This window comes from Cornus florida, unplaced genomic scaffold, assembly GCF_030987335.1.
Source record: "Cornus florida cultivar Cherokee Brave unplaced genomic scaffold, ASM3098733v1 CherokeeBrave_3.0.0_Hap2_Chr10, whole genome shotgun sequence".
Taxonomy (NCBI): Eukaryota; Viridiplantae; Streptophyta; class Magnoliopsida; order Cornales; family Cornaceae; genus Cornus; species Cornus florida.
The window spans coordinates 79,894,679-79,916,806 of record NW_026775580.1 but is presented as its reverse complement, the minus strand read 5'-3'; the positions used below and the strand labels follow the sequence as shown (position 1 = coordinate 79,916,806).

The window sequence follows — 22,128 nt, the reverse complement described above, 5'->3', positions numbered from 1 at the left end:
ACTGAGAATACAATAATCCTCTCATGGCAGTCCAACTGAGCATGATATCTAGCCAACCAATCCATACCCAGTATAGCGTCAAATTCTCTCATACGTAATACTATTAAATCAATAGGATACTCCAACTCCCCAATTGTAACAGGGCAAGCACGACATATTCTATCAAGTGTCGTCGCGCTCCCGAGTGGAGTTGTAATAGATAAGGCATTACTTATATGTCCAGGTTCTAATCCCAGTGTATTCACAAATGATAGTGCAATAAAAGAAAATGAAGAACCTGAATCAAATAGTACTCTAGCTATACTGCCATAAATAGTAAGTGTACCTTCCACTGCTGGTGGTGCACGATCCTGTCTCCCATCTGGAACAACTGCATAAACCCTTGCACCTCCTTGTTGATGTGGTGCCTGACCTTTCTGCTGGTTATTCTTGTGAGGCTTGGGACAATTACGAGCCAAATGTCCTTGCTCACGACAATTGTAGCAATGCCCGCTGAACTGATATGGCTGTGCATCATGAGGTGTGGCTGGTACTAAAGCTGTGGATTGCTCACCTTCACCAACTCTCTGCCGTTTCCCTGCTCGCCAATCTTGTCTACCTCTCTGCCAAGACTGACCCTGCCAGTTTCTCTGAGTCTGCTGCTGCTGCTGACCCCTCTGATTCTGTTGAGAGTTACTCTGATTCTGTTGAGTGTTGCTAGTCCCCTTACCTTTCTGTTCTGCCCTACGCTCCTTCTGTTTCTGAAAGGCAATATTATTATTCTCCTCTACTGCCATAGCACATTCCACCACTCTAGCATATGTGTCAAAACGATGACCCACCACAAACTTCTTCACATAAGAGACCAATCCTCGCTCAAACTTTCTAACCTTGTGTAACTCATTCGCAACAATGTGAGGAGCGAATCGGGATAGCTCTGTAAACTTCCTCTCGTACTCACTAACTGACATCTCATTATTCTGTTCCAGCTGCGTGAACTCTGCTGCCTTCTTTTCCTTCACTGATTGTGGAAAGTATTTGTCATTGCCGATTGCCCTTTACTACGTTGTTCTACTTCGTAAAGACCTCAACTCCTATAGCATATTTAACCACGACTTTTCTTATTGTTGACAAAAGACTTTTGGTTTACCTTAAAATTTGGTTTAAGCCTGAATTTGGACATCCTTACATCTTCGCCGGTCAAATTTGTCTGACTGAATTTTTGTATTATTAGCGGCAAATGATGATGAGGAACACTTGTGAGAGGCGGCGATGGCTTAATTAGCAGCCGTACTTTTCGTACTGATGCGGTTAAGAATAAGTTTCCAAGTAAGTGTGTTTATGATACATGTGTCTTAACTTTTCATTTGAATGATAATTTTAGTACATGTGATCCCTGCTTGAGCGCTAGTTTATAATACGTTACTTATCCTGCTCCAAAAGCTCTATTTATAGCTTATGAGCTTAGAGCCTAATGCAGTTTTATATTTTCATTGTTTAGGTTGCACTTCTCTGTTCATTTGAATTTGGCTGGGAGCTTCTTATAGATTGAAACCCTCTAGTTTTAAAACAGATTAAAAAATAAAATAAAAATGATGAGGGGAAGATTTATAAATCTTATCTCTAGGTATCCTGGTGGGATTCAAATGAATACATAAGACATAGATACTATTTGTTCGGATATTTCATATGTTCAATCTATAGTTGTTGCCATTTATGTTACCCAGACTTGGGTATGGGTACGGGTTCGTGTCTAGGGGTCAGATTCATCAATCTATCACTTTACAGGAAATGGAGATTTGGCTTAAAAGTATCCAATATTTGGACACGCCACTTCGGCGAAGAAGAAAATTTGTAAGCCTTTTTTTTTTTTTTTTTTGTGAGACATCAGTTTTCTAATGAAAATAAAAAAATAAATATATTAGCTGTACTTTTTGATAGAAAATTTTATTTTATTACCTTATTCATTTGGCTCATTTGCAAAGTCAAAGTGTCTTTATAAAGGGAGAACAAACAACAAAAGGCACAATATTGTATATAGATACTATACATATTACCAAAAGTAAAGTACAACACACCTGTAAACTATTAGACTTTTCACTTTTGTTAAAAGGCCAAATGTCTTATATCTAAATTAGGATGAATTGAAATTGAATAAGAAATAGAAAAGGAATGAGAAAAGAATCATCTAAATTAGGATGAATTGAAATTGAATAAGAAATAGAAAAGGAATGAGAAAAGAATCATCTTATATCTAAGTAAATTGTAATGCAAATTGGAGTACGTTTCACAATTGTGTTTTTTGAAAAGTGAATTGCTTTCAAAAACAAATGAGAACCATGCTAGTAATGAAATAAGGTCATTAAAGTAGCACCAGCATATAAAAATGAGGACCGTTATTGCCATCAGGGCTTGCTCAAGCCCTAATCGGAATTGAGTGCGAATATAACGGGCCAGCTTTGGTCTATTTGAAATGTTTTGCTTGTTTTGCTGGGCTGCGCCTTCCTGTGTAGTCAATTTTTTGGGCTTGTTTGGCTTGTTGCTATCTCGGTGAATGCCATGCTGTAATTTTTCTCAATCTAAACCACACTTCTAAACACTATATTTTTAAATATTCAAAGTGATCATCAAGTTAGGATCTCAACTACCTTCCGAAAAACAATGATAGGACCTCTTAAACAAGTTCGTATTTCGAACACAATGGTCGACCAGCACAATCCAAATAATTAAGAAAGGATTTTGTAGGGCCAGAGTCCTAGTTGTGCAGTACGATTTGTGGAATTGGTCAACTGATTGCAAATGCCTGCCCCTAAAACCTAAATTTGCAGCACAATTAAGATTTTTTTTTCGGTCTAGTGATTTTTTTATGAAATAGCGGAGGTATAACTGGACCGTAAGTTACTTAACCCTTAGGTTGCAATACAATTATGAAATTCTCATTAAAAAAAAATAAAGAAAAAGAAAATGAAAGTGACAAAAATGTGAGCAAGTGGCATAACAAACAGAAGGTAAATTGCTTAAAAGTTTATAGTGACAAATAAAGAATAAAAATGATGTAATTCAAAGTTACATGTACAATATCAGATTATAGGCAGCCCCGGCCCAAACTGATTTGAGAGAATCCAGTTGCTTTAAAAAGTTGTGAATTTAATGGGAAAATTAAATATAGTCTGGAAACACACACGAGTAGAACCATCAGCACAGGGAAATAATTTGGAGGTTCTGCAACCATCTTCATGTCTCCCAAAGAAAGAAGCTGCTATTTTAATAGTTAGAGCTATAAACACCTTCTTCTTTTAAGCATGGCCTGATTATATGCTCTGTTTAATCTACTTTGCTTGCATTAAATTATCAGTTTCCGAAAGGTGCAAAATCTGCTTCCTCTAGAGTATCTTAATTAGGTATTTATACAAATATAGTTTTGTGCATCCTAAAGCCACTGTAGATTCATCACTTAAATTGGTAAAAATATAACCTGAATTAATCTATTTATTATGATTTTTTTAATAGAAGGAAATCTAATTAGACAAGAATAAATTTAAAGAAAATAAAATAATTTGAAACTTACGGGTAGTTATCATGTGGTCTTCCAATTCTATCTTTCCACATGTCTTCTCAACTATATTCTTTAACCCACTTTGATCTCACGTTTTAACTCACTTTGTTTTTTTTAAGAATCTGAAGTAGCTATCCAGAAAACTACGTAGTTTCCTCATCTTTAATTGTTCCCCAAAACTTGTGCCATATGTTATTCTTACAACCATTTCGTTAGATGCACTAACACTTCAAATTTATTATAATATTGGGGTATATTCTGAGCAAGTGTGATCGGCCACATTTCAAGTAATCATAAAATCAGTTATATTTCAAGATATCGGTCACATTTCAATCTTCTAATAATTAATCGATAATTATAGTACAAACACTTGTAATACAGAGCTATTTGATCTAGCACCGGCTTCATGGAGACCCAGATTCAGCTTGTTCCAGTCCACGCACCAAGGATTATGATTAACATATCATTACTGTATAATGATTACCATCTTTCAATATTATATATATATATATATATATATATATTACGAGATGAAAACCGATAAAATTCTTCAGCATATTTAGCAATCGTTCTACTTACCAGCGTAGGACTGATATTTCTGATAAAGAACCTGTTCGTTATGAATCATGGTATCAATGTTAAGTTCATGTATCATTTATGAAGTTGGAAACGATACTGAAAAAACACCAAGAAATTTTGAATACATCGCCTGCTCCTAAATGCATTTTTGTTTAGTTTTTTTGTTTAGTTTTGTGTGCCGATCTACTTTGGGTCTGTTTAGTAATATGAATTAATTCCTACTTTCTGCTGTCAATTCTGAGAAAACAAAAATAAAAGTAAAATCACGTTTATTAAATTACTTTTACTTTTTCATTTTAAGGAAGTAATTTCTAAATTTGTAAAGAGAAGAGTTCTCACTTTCTCTATTTTCTGTACTGTGCGGAGAAAGTATTTTTGATACTGTAGCGCTAAGTAAAAACACTGTAGCGCTAACTTTGAAAGATAAAATCTGTCCTCATTTATGTCATCATCTCAATGACGCAACCCTAGCATCTCGCCCTCAGATCTGCTTCTACCAAGGCGATTCTTCATCCCTTATCTGCGACCGTCGATCGGCGAAGGAGACTCAACGGCCAACCAACAACAACACCTGTAAGTTCGCCTTCTCTTCTCAGATTCTATCTCTCCTCGTATATGAAAATTTTGCCCTAGAATCTACAATTTTTTTTCCTGAATCATTTTGCAAATGGCTTGATGAGCTGCCGCCCTTAGGTGAGAGCTATACAGAGTAAACTTTTGGTGAATTTTGGATCTGTGATGCATGGTAGATCTGTTATATATTTCGTGGGCTCTATTTGATTCTATAGTAGTAACTCTCAAGGAAAACCGAGTCTTGTTTGGCCACACTTCACAAGCTGATAGTTGGTTCTATTTGATTGGCTTTTGAAACTTTTCCATTTGAATGTTTTCATGAAATTCATCTGGTCTTTCTTTATTTATTTTTTTAATTTGAAAATTCTGCCTAAAATTTCGTCCATTTTTGGTTGACCATGTGATAAGAAGAATGTGAATAATCCTTGCTGCACTCTACTTCCACGCATATCAGCAGGTAAGCATTTCAAAAGTTGTGTTTCTTTCATTTCCTTTTTTAGTCAAATTTCATTTGTTCTTTAAGATCGCTTAGTTTATTTTTCTAGCACCTGCCCTAGCAGCTTGTTCAAGTTGTAAATTTAAAATACAGCATTCATTGTAATTTTATCCCAAATTGTTTGAACTTTTATCATCTAGCACAAAAATGCATACTGCTAGAAAGATAAGTTGAATACATTGACAAATTCAAATGAAATTTTGCTTTTTATGTTGTTGCTTATATGAGAATTTTTGGTCAATCTTTAATATACTTCTGGTTATTTGATTCCAAATCTTGAGTGATTTTGAACATGTAGCTCTGTAGAAAATGTTGGACACTAAAATTTTCCTTTAAGGTGCTAATTTCACCTCCAGATGGGTATACTATCTGGCAGTGTGCATCTTCCTATTTTTTAATTTATTTAGGAAAAATATTTGTAAGACATTAAAATGGTTGAGATTATTCAAAATTTTCTACCTACATCATTAGAAAAGAATTGTCTCTACTTATTTGTTTGCTTGCTTGCGGAATTATTTTCTAATAATTTTCCTTTTTTTATTTGGTAATGAGCCATAAATGATTTATCTTTTTGTGAAAAATAAAATAAAGAGCAGACTAATGACATTTACTTTAATAATTGTGAAAAAGGGTTTTACGTAGGCTTAGCAATTATAGCCATGCATTACTAATATGTAAGTTTTGGGTGTAACCCAAAAAAATAGAAGAAATCATTAGCCTCAACTTTTAAGTTGATTATGAAGGTTGAATTTGTTTCTTCTATGATTAAATTTAATCACCAATAATGTCAAGGCTAAAATAATTCGGTAGTTTTATTTGTTAATAGACTTTATAAATGCCAAAATGCAATAGATATAAAAAGATATAAAATAATGTAAATTACTAAAAGCAAAAACAGAAATTTATTATTTTTTACTAAACACACTTTCTGTGTTTTGCTTTCAAATTTCAAAAGTAGACAGCAGTTTACTAAACACACTTTCTGTGTTTTGCTCTCAAATTTCAAAAGTAACTCGCAGTCTACTAAACATAATTTTATTTTCTGTTTCACCTCAAAGAAATCAAAATTATGATTTTACTTTTCGAAAAAATGAAAGTAATAATGTATTTCTTTCTCCATCTCTCTTCTCCAAAGAACCAGTCTGAACGTCTCTCTTTCACTCTCTTGTTTCTCCCCCCCGCCCACCAAAACGAACTAAGGTATGCTTTTCTTCACGATTTCTATTCATATTTTTAAAACTCCAATTTCTCAATCAATTTCCAACTCTCCCCGTTCTCCTCGTTTTTAGAATTATTTTGTGTATTTCTTCTTACAATTGCAAAGCCCAGGTTTCAATAACTTCACAGCATGCCGTTGATATTTTTTACAATCGAGAAGCCCAGATTATTATTATTATTATTATTTTTAATTTCTGGTTAGCAGAAAAATTCTTTGAGTTTTATTTATTAATTTTTATGACAATTGAACAACCTATTTTTTCCATAAAAGTCCTAATAAAATTTCCAATCTAGAAGGATAGTATTATAATTTCATACCATGGATATACTTTATTTAGTCTTTACACTGTAAATGTTAATGCAGGAATATTTTAAAATAAAGCATTACTTATCTTATCTTTTTCCTCCACGATTTGTAAGAAGAAAAAATCTTCTAGGGTTTCACTACACTTATCTTATTAGGACTCGTCACACTCTCTGGACACGTACTCACACAACTCCGTTTTGACTGACCCTTCCTCCTCTTTTCCTTAACTTTCTCGCTCTCAACATATCTCCTCCTCTCTGCTCTCTCGACCACAAACCTCTTCTCCTCCCCTCCATTTTGTATTTTTTATTTCTTTTTAATATTTTCAGTAGGCTTTTTGTTTCAGTTCCACTTCAACTTCTTACTATCACTAGTTCATAAATCAGAGTTATGGAAGGCCGACCCAAAGAAGTCCTCCCTCTATTGGTCTAGAGAAATAAAGAGAATAATGCATATTTCATGGGACTTCAAATCATGTTTTGGGGAATCAGAAGGGTTAATTTATTTAGATTTTTTTTTACACCGGTAACCGACATATTGTGCCTCATACACTTGTGCTTAATGGTTAAAATTCTGACATTTGCTTCAATGATTAAAATTCAGAGACTGGAAACCACCTCTTTCTTGGTTCCCAAAACATGATATGAAGTACAATGAAATATGCCGGAGAATCACTCCCTTGTCTTCCCTTGGGCATAGGAGCTGCACTTTAAGTGGTAAGACTTAAAAATCAAAATCTGTTCACAACTGGATATGGAAAATCAGACAGCAGGTGCTACCAGGAATTTTTTTTTTTTCCTTTTTTAAATATCTGCTGATCCAAAGAAAATGAAATTTGATAGAAAATAACTAGACACAGACTTACACATGTAAAAATTTTGAAATATTTTAAGAAAAACAGCCCCATGAACACCGAACCTAAAACCAATCCTGCAGCACATGAAATATTCGAGCAGCAACAATAATTTTTCTTTTCAACGCCTCAATTATTATCTTTACTTCACACAAGCTCAATAATTTTTCTTTTCAACGCCTAAAAAATGTAAGAGAGTTGGTGCACATTGCAACCACAATCTACATCATAGACTATGTCAATGCACCATGCATTTAGTAATAATTCACTGCTCATAAAGATAACAAGATAAAGCATATATATTATATTACAGAACAAATAAATGCATAAATTATTAAACTAACATGAATAATATTCTATCACAAACTTTATATAACCATTAGCACATACAGGAATCAAACAACCAGATGGGTAGGAACCCTTCTTGGGCATGGAGGAGGTTTTTGGGAGCTAGGTATTTTTTGAAAGAGGGTCTAAAGTGGAGAATTTGGGAATGATGCAAAGATAAAGATAAGGGATGATGGTTGGGTTGATGGATTGAAGGGTTTCAAAGTTTTTTCTACTGAATCAACAAATGGGCAAATTCAGTGGTTTCTCAACTTATTGATGATCTCTGGAATGAACCTCCAATTGGTCAACTCTTTAATCATGTTGAAAAGGAGTTGATCTTAAAAATTCCTCTTAGTAAGATGGGGAGTGATGATTGTCTTGTCTGGGGTCCTCCTAATGACGGTAATTTCACGGTTACCATGTGGGAATGGAGTTAAAGCTTAAGGAGAAATCTTCTAAATCCAACAAGTAAGTGTAGTAGGAGAGTGGTGAATTCCAGTTTTTTGAAGACCGTTTGGAATCTGAAAGTTCAACCTAAAATAAAGCACTTTCTTTGGAGGGTCGGGCTTAATAAAGTGACTATTGCTGACTCATTGTGCAAGAGGGCAGACCCAGTTGATGTGGTGTGTAGTTTGTCCGGGGCTGGCCCTGACCAAGGCAGTCTCCTAGGCCTCAAAATTTATAGGCCCAAGGATGATGGGCCACCACAAAAATAAATAAATAAATAAACATCACAATCACATATAAACAATAATAATTTTTTGGACTATTAAGAATTTAACATTTAAACAAGACAATCTGATTCATAATTCCAAACTCAATCCTAGCAGTTCACACCAATTAAGAAAGGACATATCTTCAACCGTTCAATATTATTCCTGAAAAACACACGAATAGCCATTTTGAACCGTCGGATTCACTTTTCCTCCCCACACCTGCATCCTAAATATATTTTTAGGGCAAATCATTACAGCCTCCCCAATCGCCTCCATCTCTCTTCTCGTTCTCAACTCTGAACTTGCCCCTCCCTCTTTCTCTCGCAACTGCAAACTACAAAATCTACAAGAATCAGAAGTTTAGAACCCATATATTTCAGTTTATCTATCTGTCTGCTAGAATCAAAAGCTCAAAACCTATTACCTATATCAAAACCCATATCGGCGTATCATTTCAGATTGTTCAAAAAATCAAAACCCATATCTTTCGGTTTCCATCGCCCGCTGTTCCAGTTCGGGTCCGTTCGCAAGCTTCAGCCGCTGGCCCGCTGTCTCTCAACTCTCAAGCTTGCCTCCCTGTCTCTCAGCAACTGCTAACTTGTATGTATGAGTTTTGTTTTAATTTTTTTTTTTTTTTTTTCTAAATCAATTAACCAAGGTCTGTAATTCTTGTTTTGCAAACTTAAATCCTATTTGGTGAATTTTTTTATGATCTTTTTTATATAATTTTTATTTTATGAATTTTAGTTATAAATATTTGTGAAGATAATGACTGAAATAGGATCTCCCTTGGATTTGAAAGACTAATTGGTAAATTTGGGTTGGATGTATGAGTTTTGTCCACATGATTTGCATTTCTATACAGGAGTGCCGTCACTTTGATGTAACATATATTAAATAATTTGTGTCTCTTGTGTGTGTTAATAAGCATGTATTTGTGTGTGTAAATAAGTATGTATGTGAGAGAGAGAGTTACCCTAAATTGACAACCAGATTCAACAAAGATAAAAGCCATAGTTTGACACATCACTTAAGATACCTTCAAAGGAAATGAGCAGAAAAGCCATGCCTAGACGGGCTATTGTTACTGCAGAGTGCGAATGCACAAGTAGTGATCTTCTTCTTTTTCATTCTAAAATTATGTAGATTGTGTGTCCTCAACTCTTCAGTGCTATATTCCATTTTTATTTTTTTGGGTAATTTTTTTGTGATTTTTTCATTATTTGTTTGTTCAAAAACCCTAAATTTTCATACTTATTTTTTCATATTGTGTAGATTAGAGAGAGAGAAGAAGAGGAAGTTGAGTGAAACCCAATTCACTTTGGTGGTCTATTATTAGGGTTACATTGTCGCAATTTTAAGGGTTAGACATGTCCCCTCAATCATCAGGTAGCTAACTTTTATTTTTCTTCTAACTTTTTGATCTTTGCTAGTATATTATTTTATTAACGTTTTGCATGCTCTCTTTATCGATTAAGATGTGTATAAATTTTGTGCTTTTAATATAGGTTTAATTCTTGCTAAGGGAGAAGCTATTTGGAATGAGTGGTGTCGGTAAAGAGTAACTGAGTAAGTCGATTTGTGCTTATTTTTTATTTTCTGTCTTATTTATTAGTATGGTAATAAGTCATTCATGGTTAAGCAATATATTCATCTTAGTTGTATTAAAGTTGCGATATTTATCCTGTGCCAAATTTTATGTACATAGCCTCGTTGGCAAACAATTGATATGCTAAAACGAATTCAAAGAAAATATTAACTGCTCAAAACATTAATTTGCTGCTCATTACCATTTTGGTCTGTGTAATGTGTGTGTGCCTTTCTGCTCTCTTTCTCCCCCTGATACCCTCAAACCAAATTCTACAACCCCATTATATACGGTGATACATTGGAGTGAACATTGTAAAGTGTAAATATGGATTATATGCATTTTTGCCGTTCGCAAGCTTCAGCCGCTGGCCCGCTGTCTCTCAACTCTCAAGCTTGCCTCCCTCTCTCTCTCTGCAACTGCTAACTTGTATGTATGAGTTTTGTTTTAATTTTTTTTTTTCTTTCTAAATCAATTAACCTAGGTCTGTAATTCTTGTTTTGCAAACTTAAATCCTATTTGGTGAATTTTTTTATGATCTTTTTTATATAATTTTTATTTTTTTATTTTATGAATTTTAGTTATAAATATTTGTGAAGATAATGACTGAAACAGGATCTCCCTTTGCAGGATTTGAAAGACTAATTGGTAAATTTGGGTTGGATGTATGAGATTTGTCCACATGATTTGCATTTCTAAACAGAAGTGCATTCACTTTGATGTAACATATATCAAATAATTTGTGTCTCTTGTGTGTTGTGTTAATAAGCATGTATTTGTGTGTGTATAAATAATTATGTATGAGAGAGGGAGAGCTATCCTAAAATGACAACCAGATTCAACAAAGATAAAAGCCCGGAAACTAGAAAAAATTAAAAAATAATTTTAGGGCAAATCATTTCAGCCTCTCCAATCGCCTCCATCTCTATTCTCGTTCTCAACTCTAAACTTGCCCCCTCTCTCTCTCCCTCTCTCTCCAACTGCAAACTATAAAATCTACAAGAATCAGAAGTTCAAGAACCCATATACTTAAGTTTATTTATCTGTCGGCAAGAATCAAAAGTTCAAAACCTATTACCTATATCAAAACCCATATCGGCATATCATTTCAGATTGTTCAAAAAATCAAAACCCATATCTTTCAGTTTCCATCGCCCGCTGTTCCAGTTTGGGTTTGCCATTCGCAAGCTTCAACCGCTGTCCCACTGTCTCTCAACTCTCAAGCTTGCCTCCCTCTCTCTCTCTCTGCAACTGCAAACTTGTATGTATGAGTTTTGTTTTAATTTTTTTTTTTCCTAAATCAATTAACCAAGGTCTGTAATTCTTGTTTTGCAAACTAAATCCTATTTGGTGAATTTTTTTATGATCTTTTTTATATAATTTTTATTTTTTTATTTTATGAATTTTAGTTATAAATATTTGTGAAGATAATGACTGAAACAGAATCTCCCTTTGCAGGATTTGAAAGACTAATTGGTAAATTTGGGTTGGATGTATGAGTTTTGTCCACATGACACTTTGATGTAACATATATCAAATAATTTGTGTCTCTTGTGTGTGTTAATAAGCATTATTTGTGTGTGTAAATAAGTATGTATGTGTGAGAGAGAGGGTTATCCTAAAATGACAACCAGATTCAACAAAGATAAAAGCCATAGTTTGACACATCACTTAAGGTACCTTCAAAGGAAATGAGCAGAAAAGCCATGCCTAGACGGGTTATTGTTACTGCAGAGTGTGAATGCACAAGTAGTGAAGGATGTATAGACCACTAGTCTTTTTCTTCTTTTTCAATCTAAAATTATGTAGATTGTTTGTCCTCAACTCTTCAGTGCTATATTCCATTTTTATTTTTTTGGGTAATTTTTTTGTGATTTTTTCATTATTTGTTTGTTCAAAAACCCTAAATTTTCATACTTAATTTTTCATATTGTGTAGATTTGAGAGGAAGAAGAAGAGGAAGTTGAGTGAAACCCAATTCACTTTGGTGGTCTATAATTAGGGTTACATTGTTGCAATTTTAAGGGTTAGACATTTCCCCTCAATCATCAGGTAGCTAACTTTTATTTTTCTTCTAACTTTTTGATCTTTGCTAGTATATTATTTTATTAACGTTTTGCATGCTCTCTTTATCAATTAAGATGTGTATAAATTTTGTTCTTTTAATATAGGTTTAATTCTTGCAGAGGGAGAAGTTATTTGGAATGAGCGGTGTCGGTAAAGAGTAATTGAGTAAGTCGTTTTGTACTTATTTTTTATTTTCTGTCTTATTTCTGGTGTGTGCATGGTTCCTATCATAGATTTTGTTTGATCTTATAATTTTTTCATTTTTATAAAATTGTTTTAAAAAATATTTTGTTTGATCTTGAAATGCAGCCCTTTCATAGATTCGAACATCGAACTGGAGCACGACAAAAAGTTACATTCTTATGGGCTGTTCATGGAAACTCACGCTGCATTACGAACGCTTAAGAGCCCTAAATATTTGTGTTTTGAAGAGTTGTCAAGTGACGCCATTAAAACATCCCATAATTGTTTGTTTTTGGCAATCTCCACCCTTAATATTTCCGGATTTTTTGTGGAAGGGAAACAAGCAGGGTATAGAGGAATATTGAGAGATTCCTCAAATTCTTTTTTGTACCACATCTATGACCAACTTCCTGGTGCAAAATCCTTGGAATCTGTTGTGCATTAGATCCTATAAAAAGGATACCGGCAGTTAGGAAAATAATTTTAGAAATTGACCATCAAAACATTGTCAAGGTGCTAACTTTTGCCGAGCATGCTCCATTGGAATATATATATAAGCTTTTAGTACAAAGATTGAGTTTAAAATCAGATTCCAGTTTCAAAATACATTGATTTGTAAATGATGGTTTTGCAGGCAAATTTTTGATAGGTTGTCAAACTTAAATATTGGAACTTTATAGGTAAGCTTTTAGTACAAAGATTGAGTTTAAAATCAGATTCCGTTTCAAAATACATTGATTTGTAAATGATGGTTTTGCAGGCAAATTTTTGATAGGTTGTCAAACTTAAATATTGACAAGCATCGGATCGTGTTTCTACATACTCAGGGCAACGGTACCACCAATCGGATGGCATATCTAGCTGCCAACACGAGGGTATACAGTTTTCTCTGTAAAGATCTTGATTTAAATCTACAAATTGGCTACGATAATGATGGGAAGTGTTCACGTTACGAGATCGTTTACAAAAATTGATACCGACTCTACATGATTATTGTTAGATTGCATCAGGGAGTTCCCACTCTCTTTGTAGCTACAGACCCTCATATATATATATATATATATATATATATATATATTCCCAGATGCTATGAATTGGTGGTATACTGCGTTTATGGCTGGGAATCTTCTTCCCAACAGTTATAGATAAATTGATACCGACTTTGTGATAGTTTACTCTGTTTTTTTGGTGCTCCATTTCCCATGCCTGGTGCGTTTTTGTTTATACAGCCTTATTTTTGCTGGGGTTCCTGGCTTTTCTCTTTTCAAAGGGGAATGCCTCTCTTTCCACTTATGTACCCAATAGTTTGAGTTAATGAAAATGTTAATTACCAAAAAATATAAATAAGACGTTTGCTTGCAAGCAGTGTTAGTGTTGTCATTGGGCTTGAGCTGAGAAACTATAGTTTCAGCGGCCACTGTGATGGAGCAGAAGAAACGCAAGCTAGTGATTATTTTACAGTTGGGTAATAATTTTTTCCATCTTATTTTCTTTCTTTCTTAATGCGTGTATTCTATGGTTCTAGATTTGTTTGGTTGATGGGAAATTTAGAAAAATAAAAATTGTGAAAAATTCATTATTGGGAACCTGAGAAAGCAAAGACTTGCTTGTCTTTTTAGCCTAAACCTAATGCATCAATTTCAGTTAGTCTAGAGATAATATTCTGTTCCCTTCTTTCTTGTCTTCATTTTGACTGAAAAGGCCTGCAACTAAACCGACGGATGTCTGCTTTGTTGGCAAGAAGAAAATTGGAAACTTCAGAGATACTAATTAAGCATGCTGAAACTTTCACTCGTTGATGGTAGTGTCGGCCTATGTTTTTTTGTGGTTTAGAAAGCTTTCAAAATTACGCGAAGGCCGAAACCAAAAGAAAAGGATCTACTAACACGAAACCCTAAAAATTAACCATCTCCTCTATAGATTTAGAATTCTTTTTCATCACCCAACAAAAACGATAGTTGATAATATAATTTCAAAGCCTCAACATAACATTCCTTCCTCCTCATCAAATGATCCTTTAACTCAATAACCTGCAGTACAACATATATTTATTATTAGTCTCATGATTCAGCTTAAATATTGGTTGGAAAAAAAATGCAGAGACCTCCATGAGATTAGAGAACTAGAATTGCAATAAGCATAAGTTGAACTTGCTAATGCAAAAAATAGTGGTATATGTACATACATGTGTGTGTGTGTGTATAGAGGAGACTGGGTGATGTAATTAGAAAGCAAAGGTGAGGCAAATGATTGTTGGTTCATCATGGCTCATTATGCATAGTAGCATGCGTGTGACTGTGGATGTGTTTAATCCTAAATTACACACATTCATGAGAAATATTAATGTTAGGTACTTAATTCTTCATTTATTTAGCAGCCCCTATGTCTGTTAGTGGATCTGTGGGCCTCTTGGACCTTATGGACATGGAAGGCCCAATTACTTGGCCCTTTTCAACTTCAGGTTGGGCTGTAGTATGACTTCAAAATTCACCCTTGTATCTGCCTGTGTTTTGAGTCTCTTGATACGAATACTGTCACACTGGACGATTGTTCTGTTTTTTTTTTTTTTTAATCACTAGTTTCCAACAAAAACTCTTTATTAGTAATGATTGACATTTTTTGCTATTTCAATCACTATTGTTCAACAAAAACTCTTAATTGGTGATGAATAACGACATATATTTCTCATTTCAAAGTGTTCAAATTAACAATGGATATATCAATCAATAATAATACTTTATCATTTTTCTTTGGACACCAAACAAAGTATATGTGAAATTGACATATCTCTCTCATTTCAAAGTGTTCAAATTAACGATGGACACATCATTCGATAATAATACAGACTTTCATCATTTTTCTTTTGACACCAGATAAGTATATGTGAAATTCGATACTCTCTCTCTCTCTCTCTCTCGGCAAGGTGCTAATCTTCTATGGCTAATTCAATTACTATTGTCCAACAAAACTCTTAATTAGTGATGAACAAAGATATATTTCTCTCTTTTCAAAGTATTCAAATTAACGATAGACACATCAGTCGATAATAATACATGCTTTCATTATTTTCCTTTTAACTCCAGACAAGTATATATGAAATTCGATGCAAAAAATTGATGGTGCCATAAAGATGAACTAGATTCAAACTTATAAATTGATGGTGCCAAAAGAGAAGAACTAAATGCAAATTTAACATTTGACATTATTTGAACAAAAATTACTTCCCTCAATGTTGAGCCCACGTTTTTTTTTCTTTTTTTTTGGGGGGGTGGTTTTGGTGGTGGTGGTGGTTTAACAACTAAACTCCACATTCTCACATCAGCATATGCTATACCAAATCATCATCATCATCAACCCATACTTCAATTAAAACCTGCCTAGCAGAAATATTCATTCATAAACTCCATCTACCATACAAAGAAGACTTTGAAGCAAACCTATCTGCAATCCTGCCTAAGAATTGTAAATGTTTTGTCTTCTAGATTGCAAAATTATAATTGGATTTTGGCTTATGCTACTCATAAGTTACTCCCCCTATTATACAACTATTCCTATAAAACAGACTACTAAGATTAAACAAGAGCTCACAGAACCCTCCACAAAAAGAGAATGAGGCCTACTGCAAAACCCCATGTTTGTTGAATACTGCACAATCTCCTTTCAGCCCTCCCATAGTACGGTTGGATCATGACCACGAATCTGCAGCTTCCGACTGAAGGTTCTGTTTTTGTGACCATTGAAACGTTCGGAAATTTGCACGCTTTTTCAAGCTGATTATTTATCTGGTAGTAACTATTAAATGCATATGAAATGTTCCCCCTAGCATCCAAATTCCCACAAGTTGTCTGGTAGCCCAGGCTTGTGCAGTCAGCACGTCCACAAGCATAGTTCACACTCGGTGCCACGTCTGGATCATCAGGCCTTACTGATGGCTTCATCACACACCACTTTCGCTCTAGATACTGCACACCCTTTCCTGGGACTAAAGCTCCCAAATTCGTGGTACCGAGGTTAAGCTGGTACTTGGCTAGCCCATCGAATGTAAATATCCCCCAGTGGCGCTCAAAATTCCCTGGCTGAATACTCTTGGCATCCTCATCAATCAAACTAAACAAGTAGGCATCAATGGGACCAGGTCTCATTGGGGTTCCTTTCCCGCCCGATATATGGGACATGAACCCTTGGTTAAACCGCTTGGCATAGTCTAGGTTAGCATTTGGATCTCCATCAGTCGGCCAACCAATTTCTCCAACTATTATGGGCAGATTTCCAAACCCATTCTTTTGTAGTGCCCACACAAGAGTATCATGATTTGCATCAAACATGTTGTAATAGGTTGTGCCGCCATCAGTTATAGGAGATGCATTGCCATCAAAGAACGCATACTCAACAGGAAAGTTGGAGTCTGTGTAAAGGCTTATGAAGGGGTAGATGTTGACGGTAAAGGGGCCACCATTATCGCTCAAGTACTTGACTATGGCAAGCATGAGGTCATGAATGTCGGCTCGGAAATCGCCGCCAGATGGGACGTCAGTTGAGCTCTCGTAGACATCAGCATTGAGGGGGACAGTGACCTTCACTTGGTTGCTAAGACCAGCCTTTATCAGCGCAGATTGGACGTTTTGGAGAGCAGGGAATGTTGTTGTGAGAAAGCTTCCGTTATATGTTTCCAAGAAAGGTTCATTTCCAACTGCGACATACCTGTAACATTAAAAAGGTTGGTTGCATAGGAGCAAGTCAAGAAAATGCTAGCATTTACACCACTCAAGAAGGCCATTTCCCTTTTGACAAACTTAAATTATATATGACACAGAATGCATCGATAAAAATGAAAGAAGTAAAGCTGCACATTTTAGCAAGATCATAAAAATGAGAGCAGGGAACAGTAAGACAATTATTTGAATAGGAAAGAAGACATAAAGCAAACAGATACTGTTCAACTGCCTTTTTTTAATCCAAAATTAGACCTGTATAAAAGAGTTATTTATGAACAAATGAAGAAAATTAAAAAATCAATATAATCTCACTTCATATGAAATGAAATGAACCATCATCCTATGCAGAATTTTCAAAATTTTCAAAAAAATGATGAAAAATGAGATTAAAAGAAAATAAAATTTTTTAAATCTGAAAGTTCAATTTTAAGAAATTGAATTTAAAACCCCATTTTTGTCAGTAACAATCTTGATTGCCCCAACTCAACAAATCCACTTATAATTATGATCCGCTATGACTATACTAGATAATTCAGAGGCCAATCAAGTATATCAGACTGAAGCAAAAACACATTAACCAGAAGGTGTGTGTATGTGTGTGTGTTTTTTTCCCCTTGACATGTAACCACAGAAGGTGTGTCTTTTATAAGTTGTTTGGTGATATATTACCATCTTTAAGCTTCTATGAGAGGTACTATGTTGAACACCATCTGTTGAGAGTAGGACACACAGTCCATCAGGATGCAACTAGCACTTCCCTGTCATTACAAGATTACAAATTCAAATAGAAGCGGCACTACAATAAATTGTAATTCACTAAAAATTCAAACCAGTTTCAAGATATTTGTACTTTATTTGATCTGCAGTCAGCAAATGAAGTACAACTTGCAAAAAAAGATAAGTAGAGTTAATGGCCAGTAATGGTGTGTTAGAACCAAATGGGAAGGTTGGAGGATTTGATAAAGCTGCTGACGAGGATTTCGTCCTTTGAAAACAAATTCCATTATGGCAGCCAGTTATTTTATCATTGATAGGAAGCCTCATCATTCCCACAAGACAGCTGCAAAACAAGATTTTTACGCTCTTAGTTTTTCAAATACCGATCCCTCATTAGCAGCTATATTTTAATCCTCTACCCTTCCTTTTTTATTTTTTGGTTCTATAACCACCATTACAGGCCACTAACTCTCTGTTCTTCCTTTTTGTTGTAATCTGTACTTCATTTCGGAACAGAAGAACAAAACGTACAAATTTAATGAAAATGGGGTGAATTTTTAGTGAATTTTGTGATTCTTATGGGACTTAGAAATTCTTCCAGTGCCACTACTTGTACTAATGGAGCCTGGCTAAGAAAAGGTATAGTATGTCTTCAGATGTCATAATATGGATTTACTAGTCCGTCTCGGGATTTTGCATTCCTATACAATTTACATTCAACTTAAGATCCGCTATGGAGTTGGTTTTGTGTGTCACTAGATATTTTTTAGATTGTTAGCAATATTATTTTTTACATTTCAGTGATTTCACCCAAAAAAATAATGATAGAGCAGAATCACAAAACGGGAACATGGAGCCAACAAATTTATTTAAGAAAGGCTTCCATTGAATTGAGCTGTAGAGTCGAGTTTTAGCCCCCCCAAAAAAGGAACTTTATTTTGTGCACATGTGGGAGTGAGTTTGTGCATATAAATTTTGATGAGAACCAAATAAGACTGAAAAATATGGAATAATGTAATATTGTAAAGCAAAGTCCAAATTTGTTAATAAACAAGCAGCAATAGCAATCTCCAGAACACACCATCATACTACTAGCTACACCTCACCTTCTGATAAAAAAAAATAATAATAAATAAATAAAATAAAAAATTAACATAATTCTATTAGGTGTAGTGTACCATTTCTTAAATTAACCACAACACAACAATAAGGATGCTACTGACAAATCAGTTACATATTGAGATCTAAATTTAAAAAAGACATAAAATTAATCTAAATTTTCAAATTAGCTTCTGATTATATCTAATAAAATTCAAATGACAGAAATAAGAGAACTAAAAGAAGGGTGAGATAGGAGAAGCTGACCTGATGTTGACATTATTGGTGGTGATATGAGTAGACACATTTTTGGAAACCCATTTCTCAGCATTCTTCACACTGCTAGCAAGAGAAGCAAGCATATCATTGGGGATACCAACCATGACCTCAATTCCAGAATTACCCAGAGCTCTTAATGAATCGTAATTGGCGTCGAAAAGCTTAACCTTCTGAATCCCATTGTCCTTCAGAAGTTTCACCACAATTCCTGGTGGCAAGGGATGTGTTGCCTGTGTGCCCCAATTAGCACCAATCCCACTCACTGAATTGACAAATGTAGACACTGAAACTAAAATTAGTCCAAAAGCTACTGAAAACCACCCCATAATACTCTAATCTCTATCAATCTTCTAAGCAAATAGCTCATGTGAAAAGTAACACCAATTTGGGACTTGAAATTAGAACACTCTTAGAAAAATTAAAGAGCTTTTATTGACTGACAATGGGTCTGAAACTACTAGAGGTTTAGATAGACTGTGCCCAAATTGGGACAAAAAACAGAGGCAGACATAACAAGAGCTCAAATTTAGTAATGATTATGGGTACAAAAATGAAGATATTGGTTAGGAAATGCAGAGAAAAAAATTAAAACCCAACAAAGAATGATCTGAAAACAACTAGAATTCCACAAAAGGGTGAAAAAATGCGACGGCTTTTTTACCCCAGAAAATCACATCAGAACTGAAATGAAGTGTGACCCATGTCTGAGATGGCGTTGAGGTTAAAAAATGAAAATTTTACAACACATAGTGATTATATAAACCCAAGAAGATTTAAGGGTTTGTTAGTGATGATAAAGAAAAAATTATATATCAAACCTTGAGATTTTGATTTTTTCTTTTTTTTTTTAACAGCTTACAGGTTAACACAAGATTTTAGTTGTAGATAAATACTACACAAAGCGCACAAAAAAAAAAAATAATAAATAAAATAAAATAAATTTGATAATTAGGGTTATTGAAGTTGTTGAGATGGGTGTGAATGCAGAGGACTCAAAAAGGGTAAAGATGAAGCTTAGGTAGCAAAGAGAACAAACTTAACATTGTGAAACAAAAAGAAATTAAGAATGAAAACCTAAAAGATAAGATGATAAAAAGGTGGAGGCAATGAGGCTAAGAACAAGTTGAGGATCCTGATCTTGAGTGAGAGATGAGCTCAAGAATATCTTTTTTTCTCTTTCTTTACTTCTTTTTTCTTTTTCTTTTTTTTTTTTTTAATTTCTGGAAAGCTCAAGAATTCACTCATACAAAAATTAGCAGTACTCTCTAGAGAGAGAGAGAGAGACAGACAGACAGAGAGAGAGTAGCGTTGAAGAAAAAACAATAGTAAAGCCAAAAAAGTGAGAACATGGGGTGTGTTTTTAGTAATGATTCCTCAATTGTCTGGATCCTCCTAATGGTGTTCTCTGTTGCAGGCTTGCAGCTTGACATAAAATATTTCAACAAATTTAAATCCATTTATCCTATATTTTAACGTATGCTCTGTGCTGAAATTTAAAATAAATGTATAGAAATACCTTTTAACTGTATTGAATTTTTTAAAAAAAATTATGGTAATTTTTATTTTTATTGTAACGCATTTAGATAGTATTTTAACGCATTTATTTTTAAAATTACGTATAAAATATAAAATAAATATTTTGTTAGACAGGACATCTATTTTAAAAGGTGGAGTACGTTAAAAATCACCATAACCCTAATATGGAGATCCGGATTCATCTTCTCATATCATAAACGTAAAAAAGAAAAAAAAGAGAAGGAAATAAATGAGCAGTGAATGAAGTGTACCATCTTTTTCACTAATGATCCAAAGGCGACCCAACAGCCAACATCTTTGTGTGTTTTGTGAATTGCTACGTTGTGTGTACCGGGAGACAGTGAGAGCCACTTCATAGTGACTTTCAACAGTGAATCTTATTCTACTGAAAATGACCTCTCAAATCTACTTATTTGAAGTCACATTGCATCGTAGAGAATCTAAGTTCTTTTGATTTTTATTTAATTATTTATTACTTAATGAGTAAAACTTAAGTACACCATCTCTATTAATAATGTGGGCCAATAATAAATAGACATGCCATCTTTAATAACTAAATTTAATATGTTAAGTAAATACCCACTATTAAATCATAACCAAATTACAAAAATGGTGATTTATTATTAGTCCACATCACTAGTAAGAATAGTGTAAATCTTCATTAGTGAGAACCTAAGTATCATTCTTACTTAAATGACATGATTTTAAAGCATCAATTTAAATTCTTACAATTTTTTTTTATATCATTGCCAAGAAAAAAAAAAAACCACACGCACCACTCATTTTGCTCTTTTTAAAAACTCAAATTCTTATAAGTCACTTTTAAAAATAGGATAGTTACATTACATTTTATTCAAACTTACACCTAGGGGTACAGCGTGGGCTGGCCCAACCCAAAACTGGGTTGGGTTGGGTCAACTTGAATTGCACGCAATATGGGTTGGGTTATGACCTGGACCAAATATGTTCGGTCGGGTCGAGTTCACGGGTTGATTTATTTATTTCACGGGTTGATTTTTTTTTTTTTTTCCCCATATATATATATTATATTTTTAGTAACTAGAATCAGAAGTTCAAAACCCCATATATTTTAGAAGTTCAAAACCCATATATTTCAAACTTTTAATTTATCCATCTGTCTGCAAGAATCAAAAGTTCAAAACGGGCATATCATTTCAGATTGTTCAAAAAATCAAAACTTATATCTTTCACTTTCAAGCTTGCCCCCTCTACTTATAACAATTTCAATAATGAAAATGCCATGGTACAATATGTGTAATTTAGACAGTAAATCAAACTTTATGCTACTTTTTTTTCACAAATATAAAATAATAAACT

The 22,128-nt window shown here is 34.1% G+C and overlaps 1 protein-coding gene and 1 long non-coding RNA gene across 9 annotated transcripts; one reads left to right on the top strand and one right to left on the bottom strand.

Moving 5' to 3' along the window:
* Positions 1-1,273: 1,273 nt before the first annotated feature.
* On the top strand, positions 1,274-13,817 carry LOC132278808 (uncharacterized). 8 transcript variants are annotated; one of them, XR_009471124.1, is made up of 10 exons: positions 1,274-1,308; positions 4,586-4,687; positions 5,099-5,144; positions 9,883-9,996; positions 10,116-10,176; positions 12,134-12,247; positions 12,367-12,427; positions 12,572-12,958; positions 13,080-13,125; positions 13,206-13,816. It is a non-coding gene; the product is annotated as an uncharacterized LOC132278808 (long non-coding RNA). The 8 variants fall into 8 exon arrangements; XR_009471126.1 differs by having other exon boundaries at positions 1,291-1,308; positions 4,600-4,687; XR_009471127.1 differs by having other exon boundaries at positions 1,292-1,308; positions 5,096-5,144; positions 13,206-13,817.
* Positions 13,818-15,806: 1,989 nt separating this feature from the next.
* LOC132278866 (glucan endo-1,3-beta-glucosidase 6-like) lies at positions 15,807-20,658 on the bottom strand. The gene is made up of 2 exons (XM_059780763.1): positions 19,243-20,658; positions 15,807-17,146 (listed from the first exon to the last, which is right to left on the bottom strand). Exons 1-2 carry the CDS (start codon positions 19,578-19,580, stop codon positions 16,030-16,032), a joined length of 1,455 nt encoding a protein of 484 aa, XP_059636746.1. The 5' UTR covers positions 19,581-20,658; the 3' UTR covers positions 15,807-16,029.
* Positions 20,659-22,128: the final 1,470 nt, after the last annotated feature.

What these genes read in the sequence shown, in the direction of transcription:
- LOC132278866 (XM_059780763.1), bottom strand. Translation starts at nt 19,580, where the DNA reads ATGGGGTGGTTTTCAGTAGCTTTTGGACTAATTTTAGTTTCAGTGTCT. An exon ending in ACCAATAATGTCAACATCAG is followed by an intron (nt 17,147 to 19,242) that starts GTCAGCTTCTCC and finishes TTAATGTTACAG; the next exon opens with GTATGTCGCAGTTGGAAATG.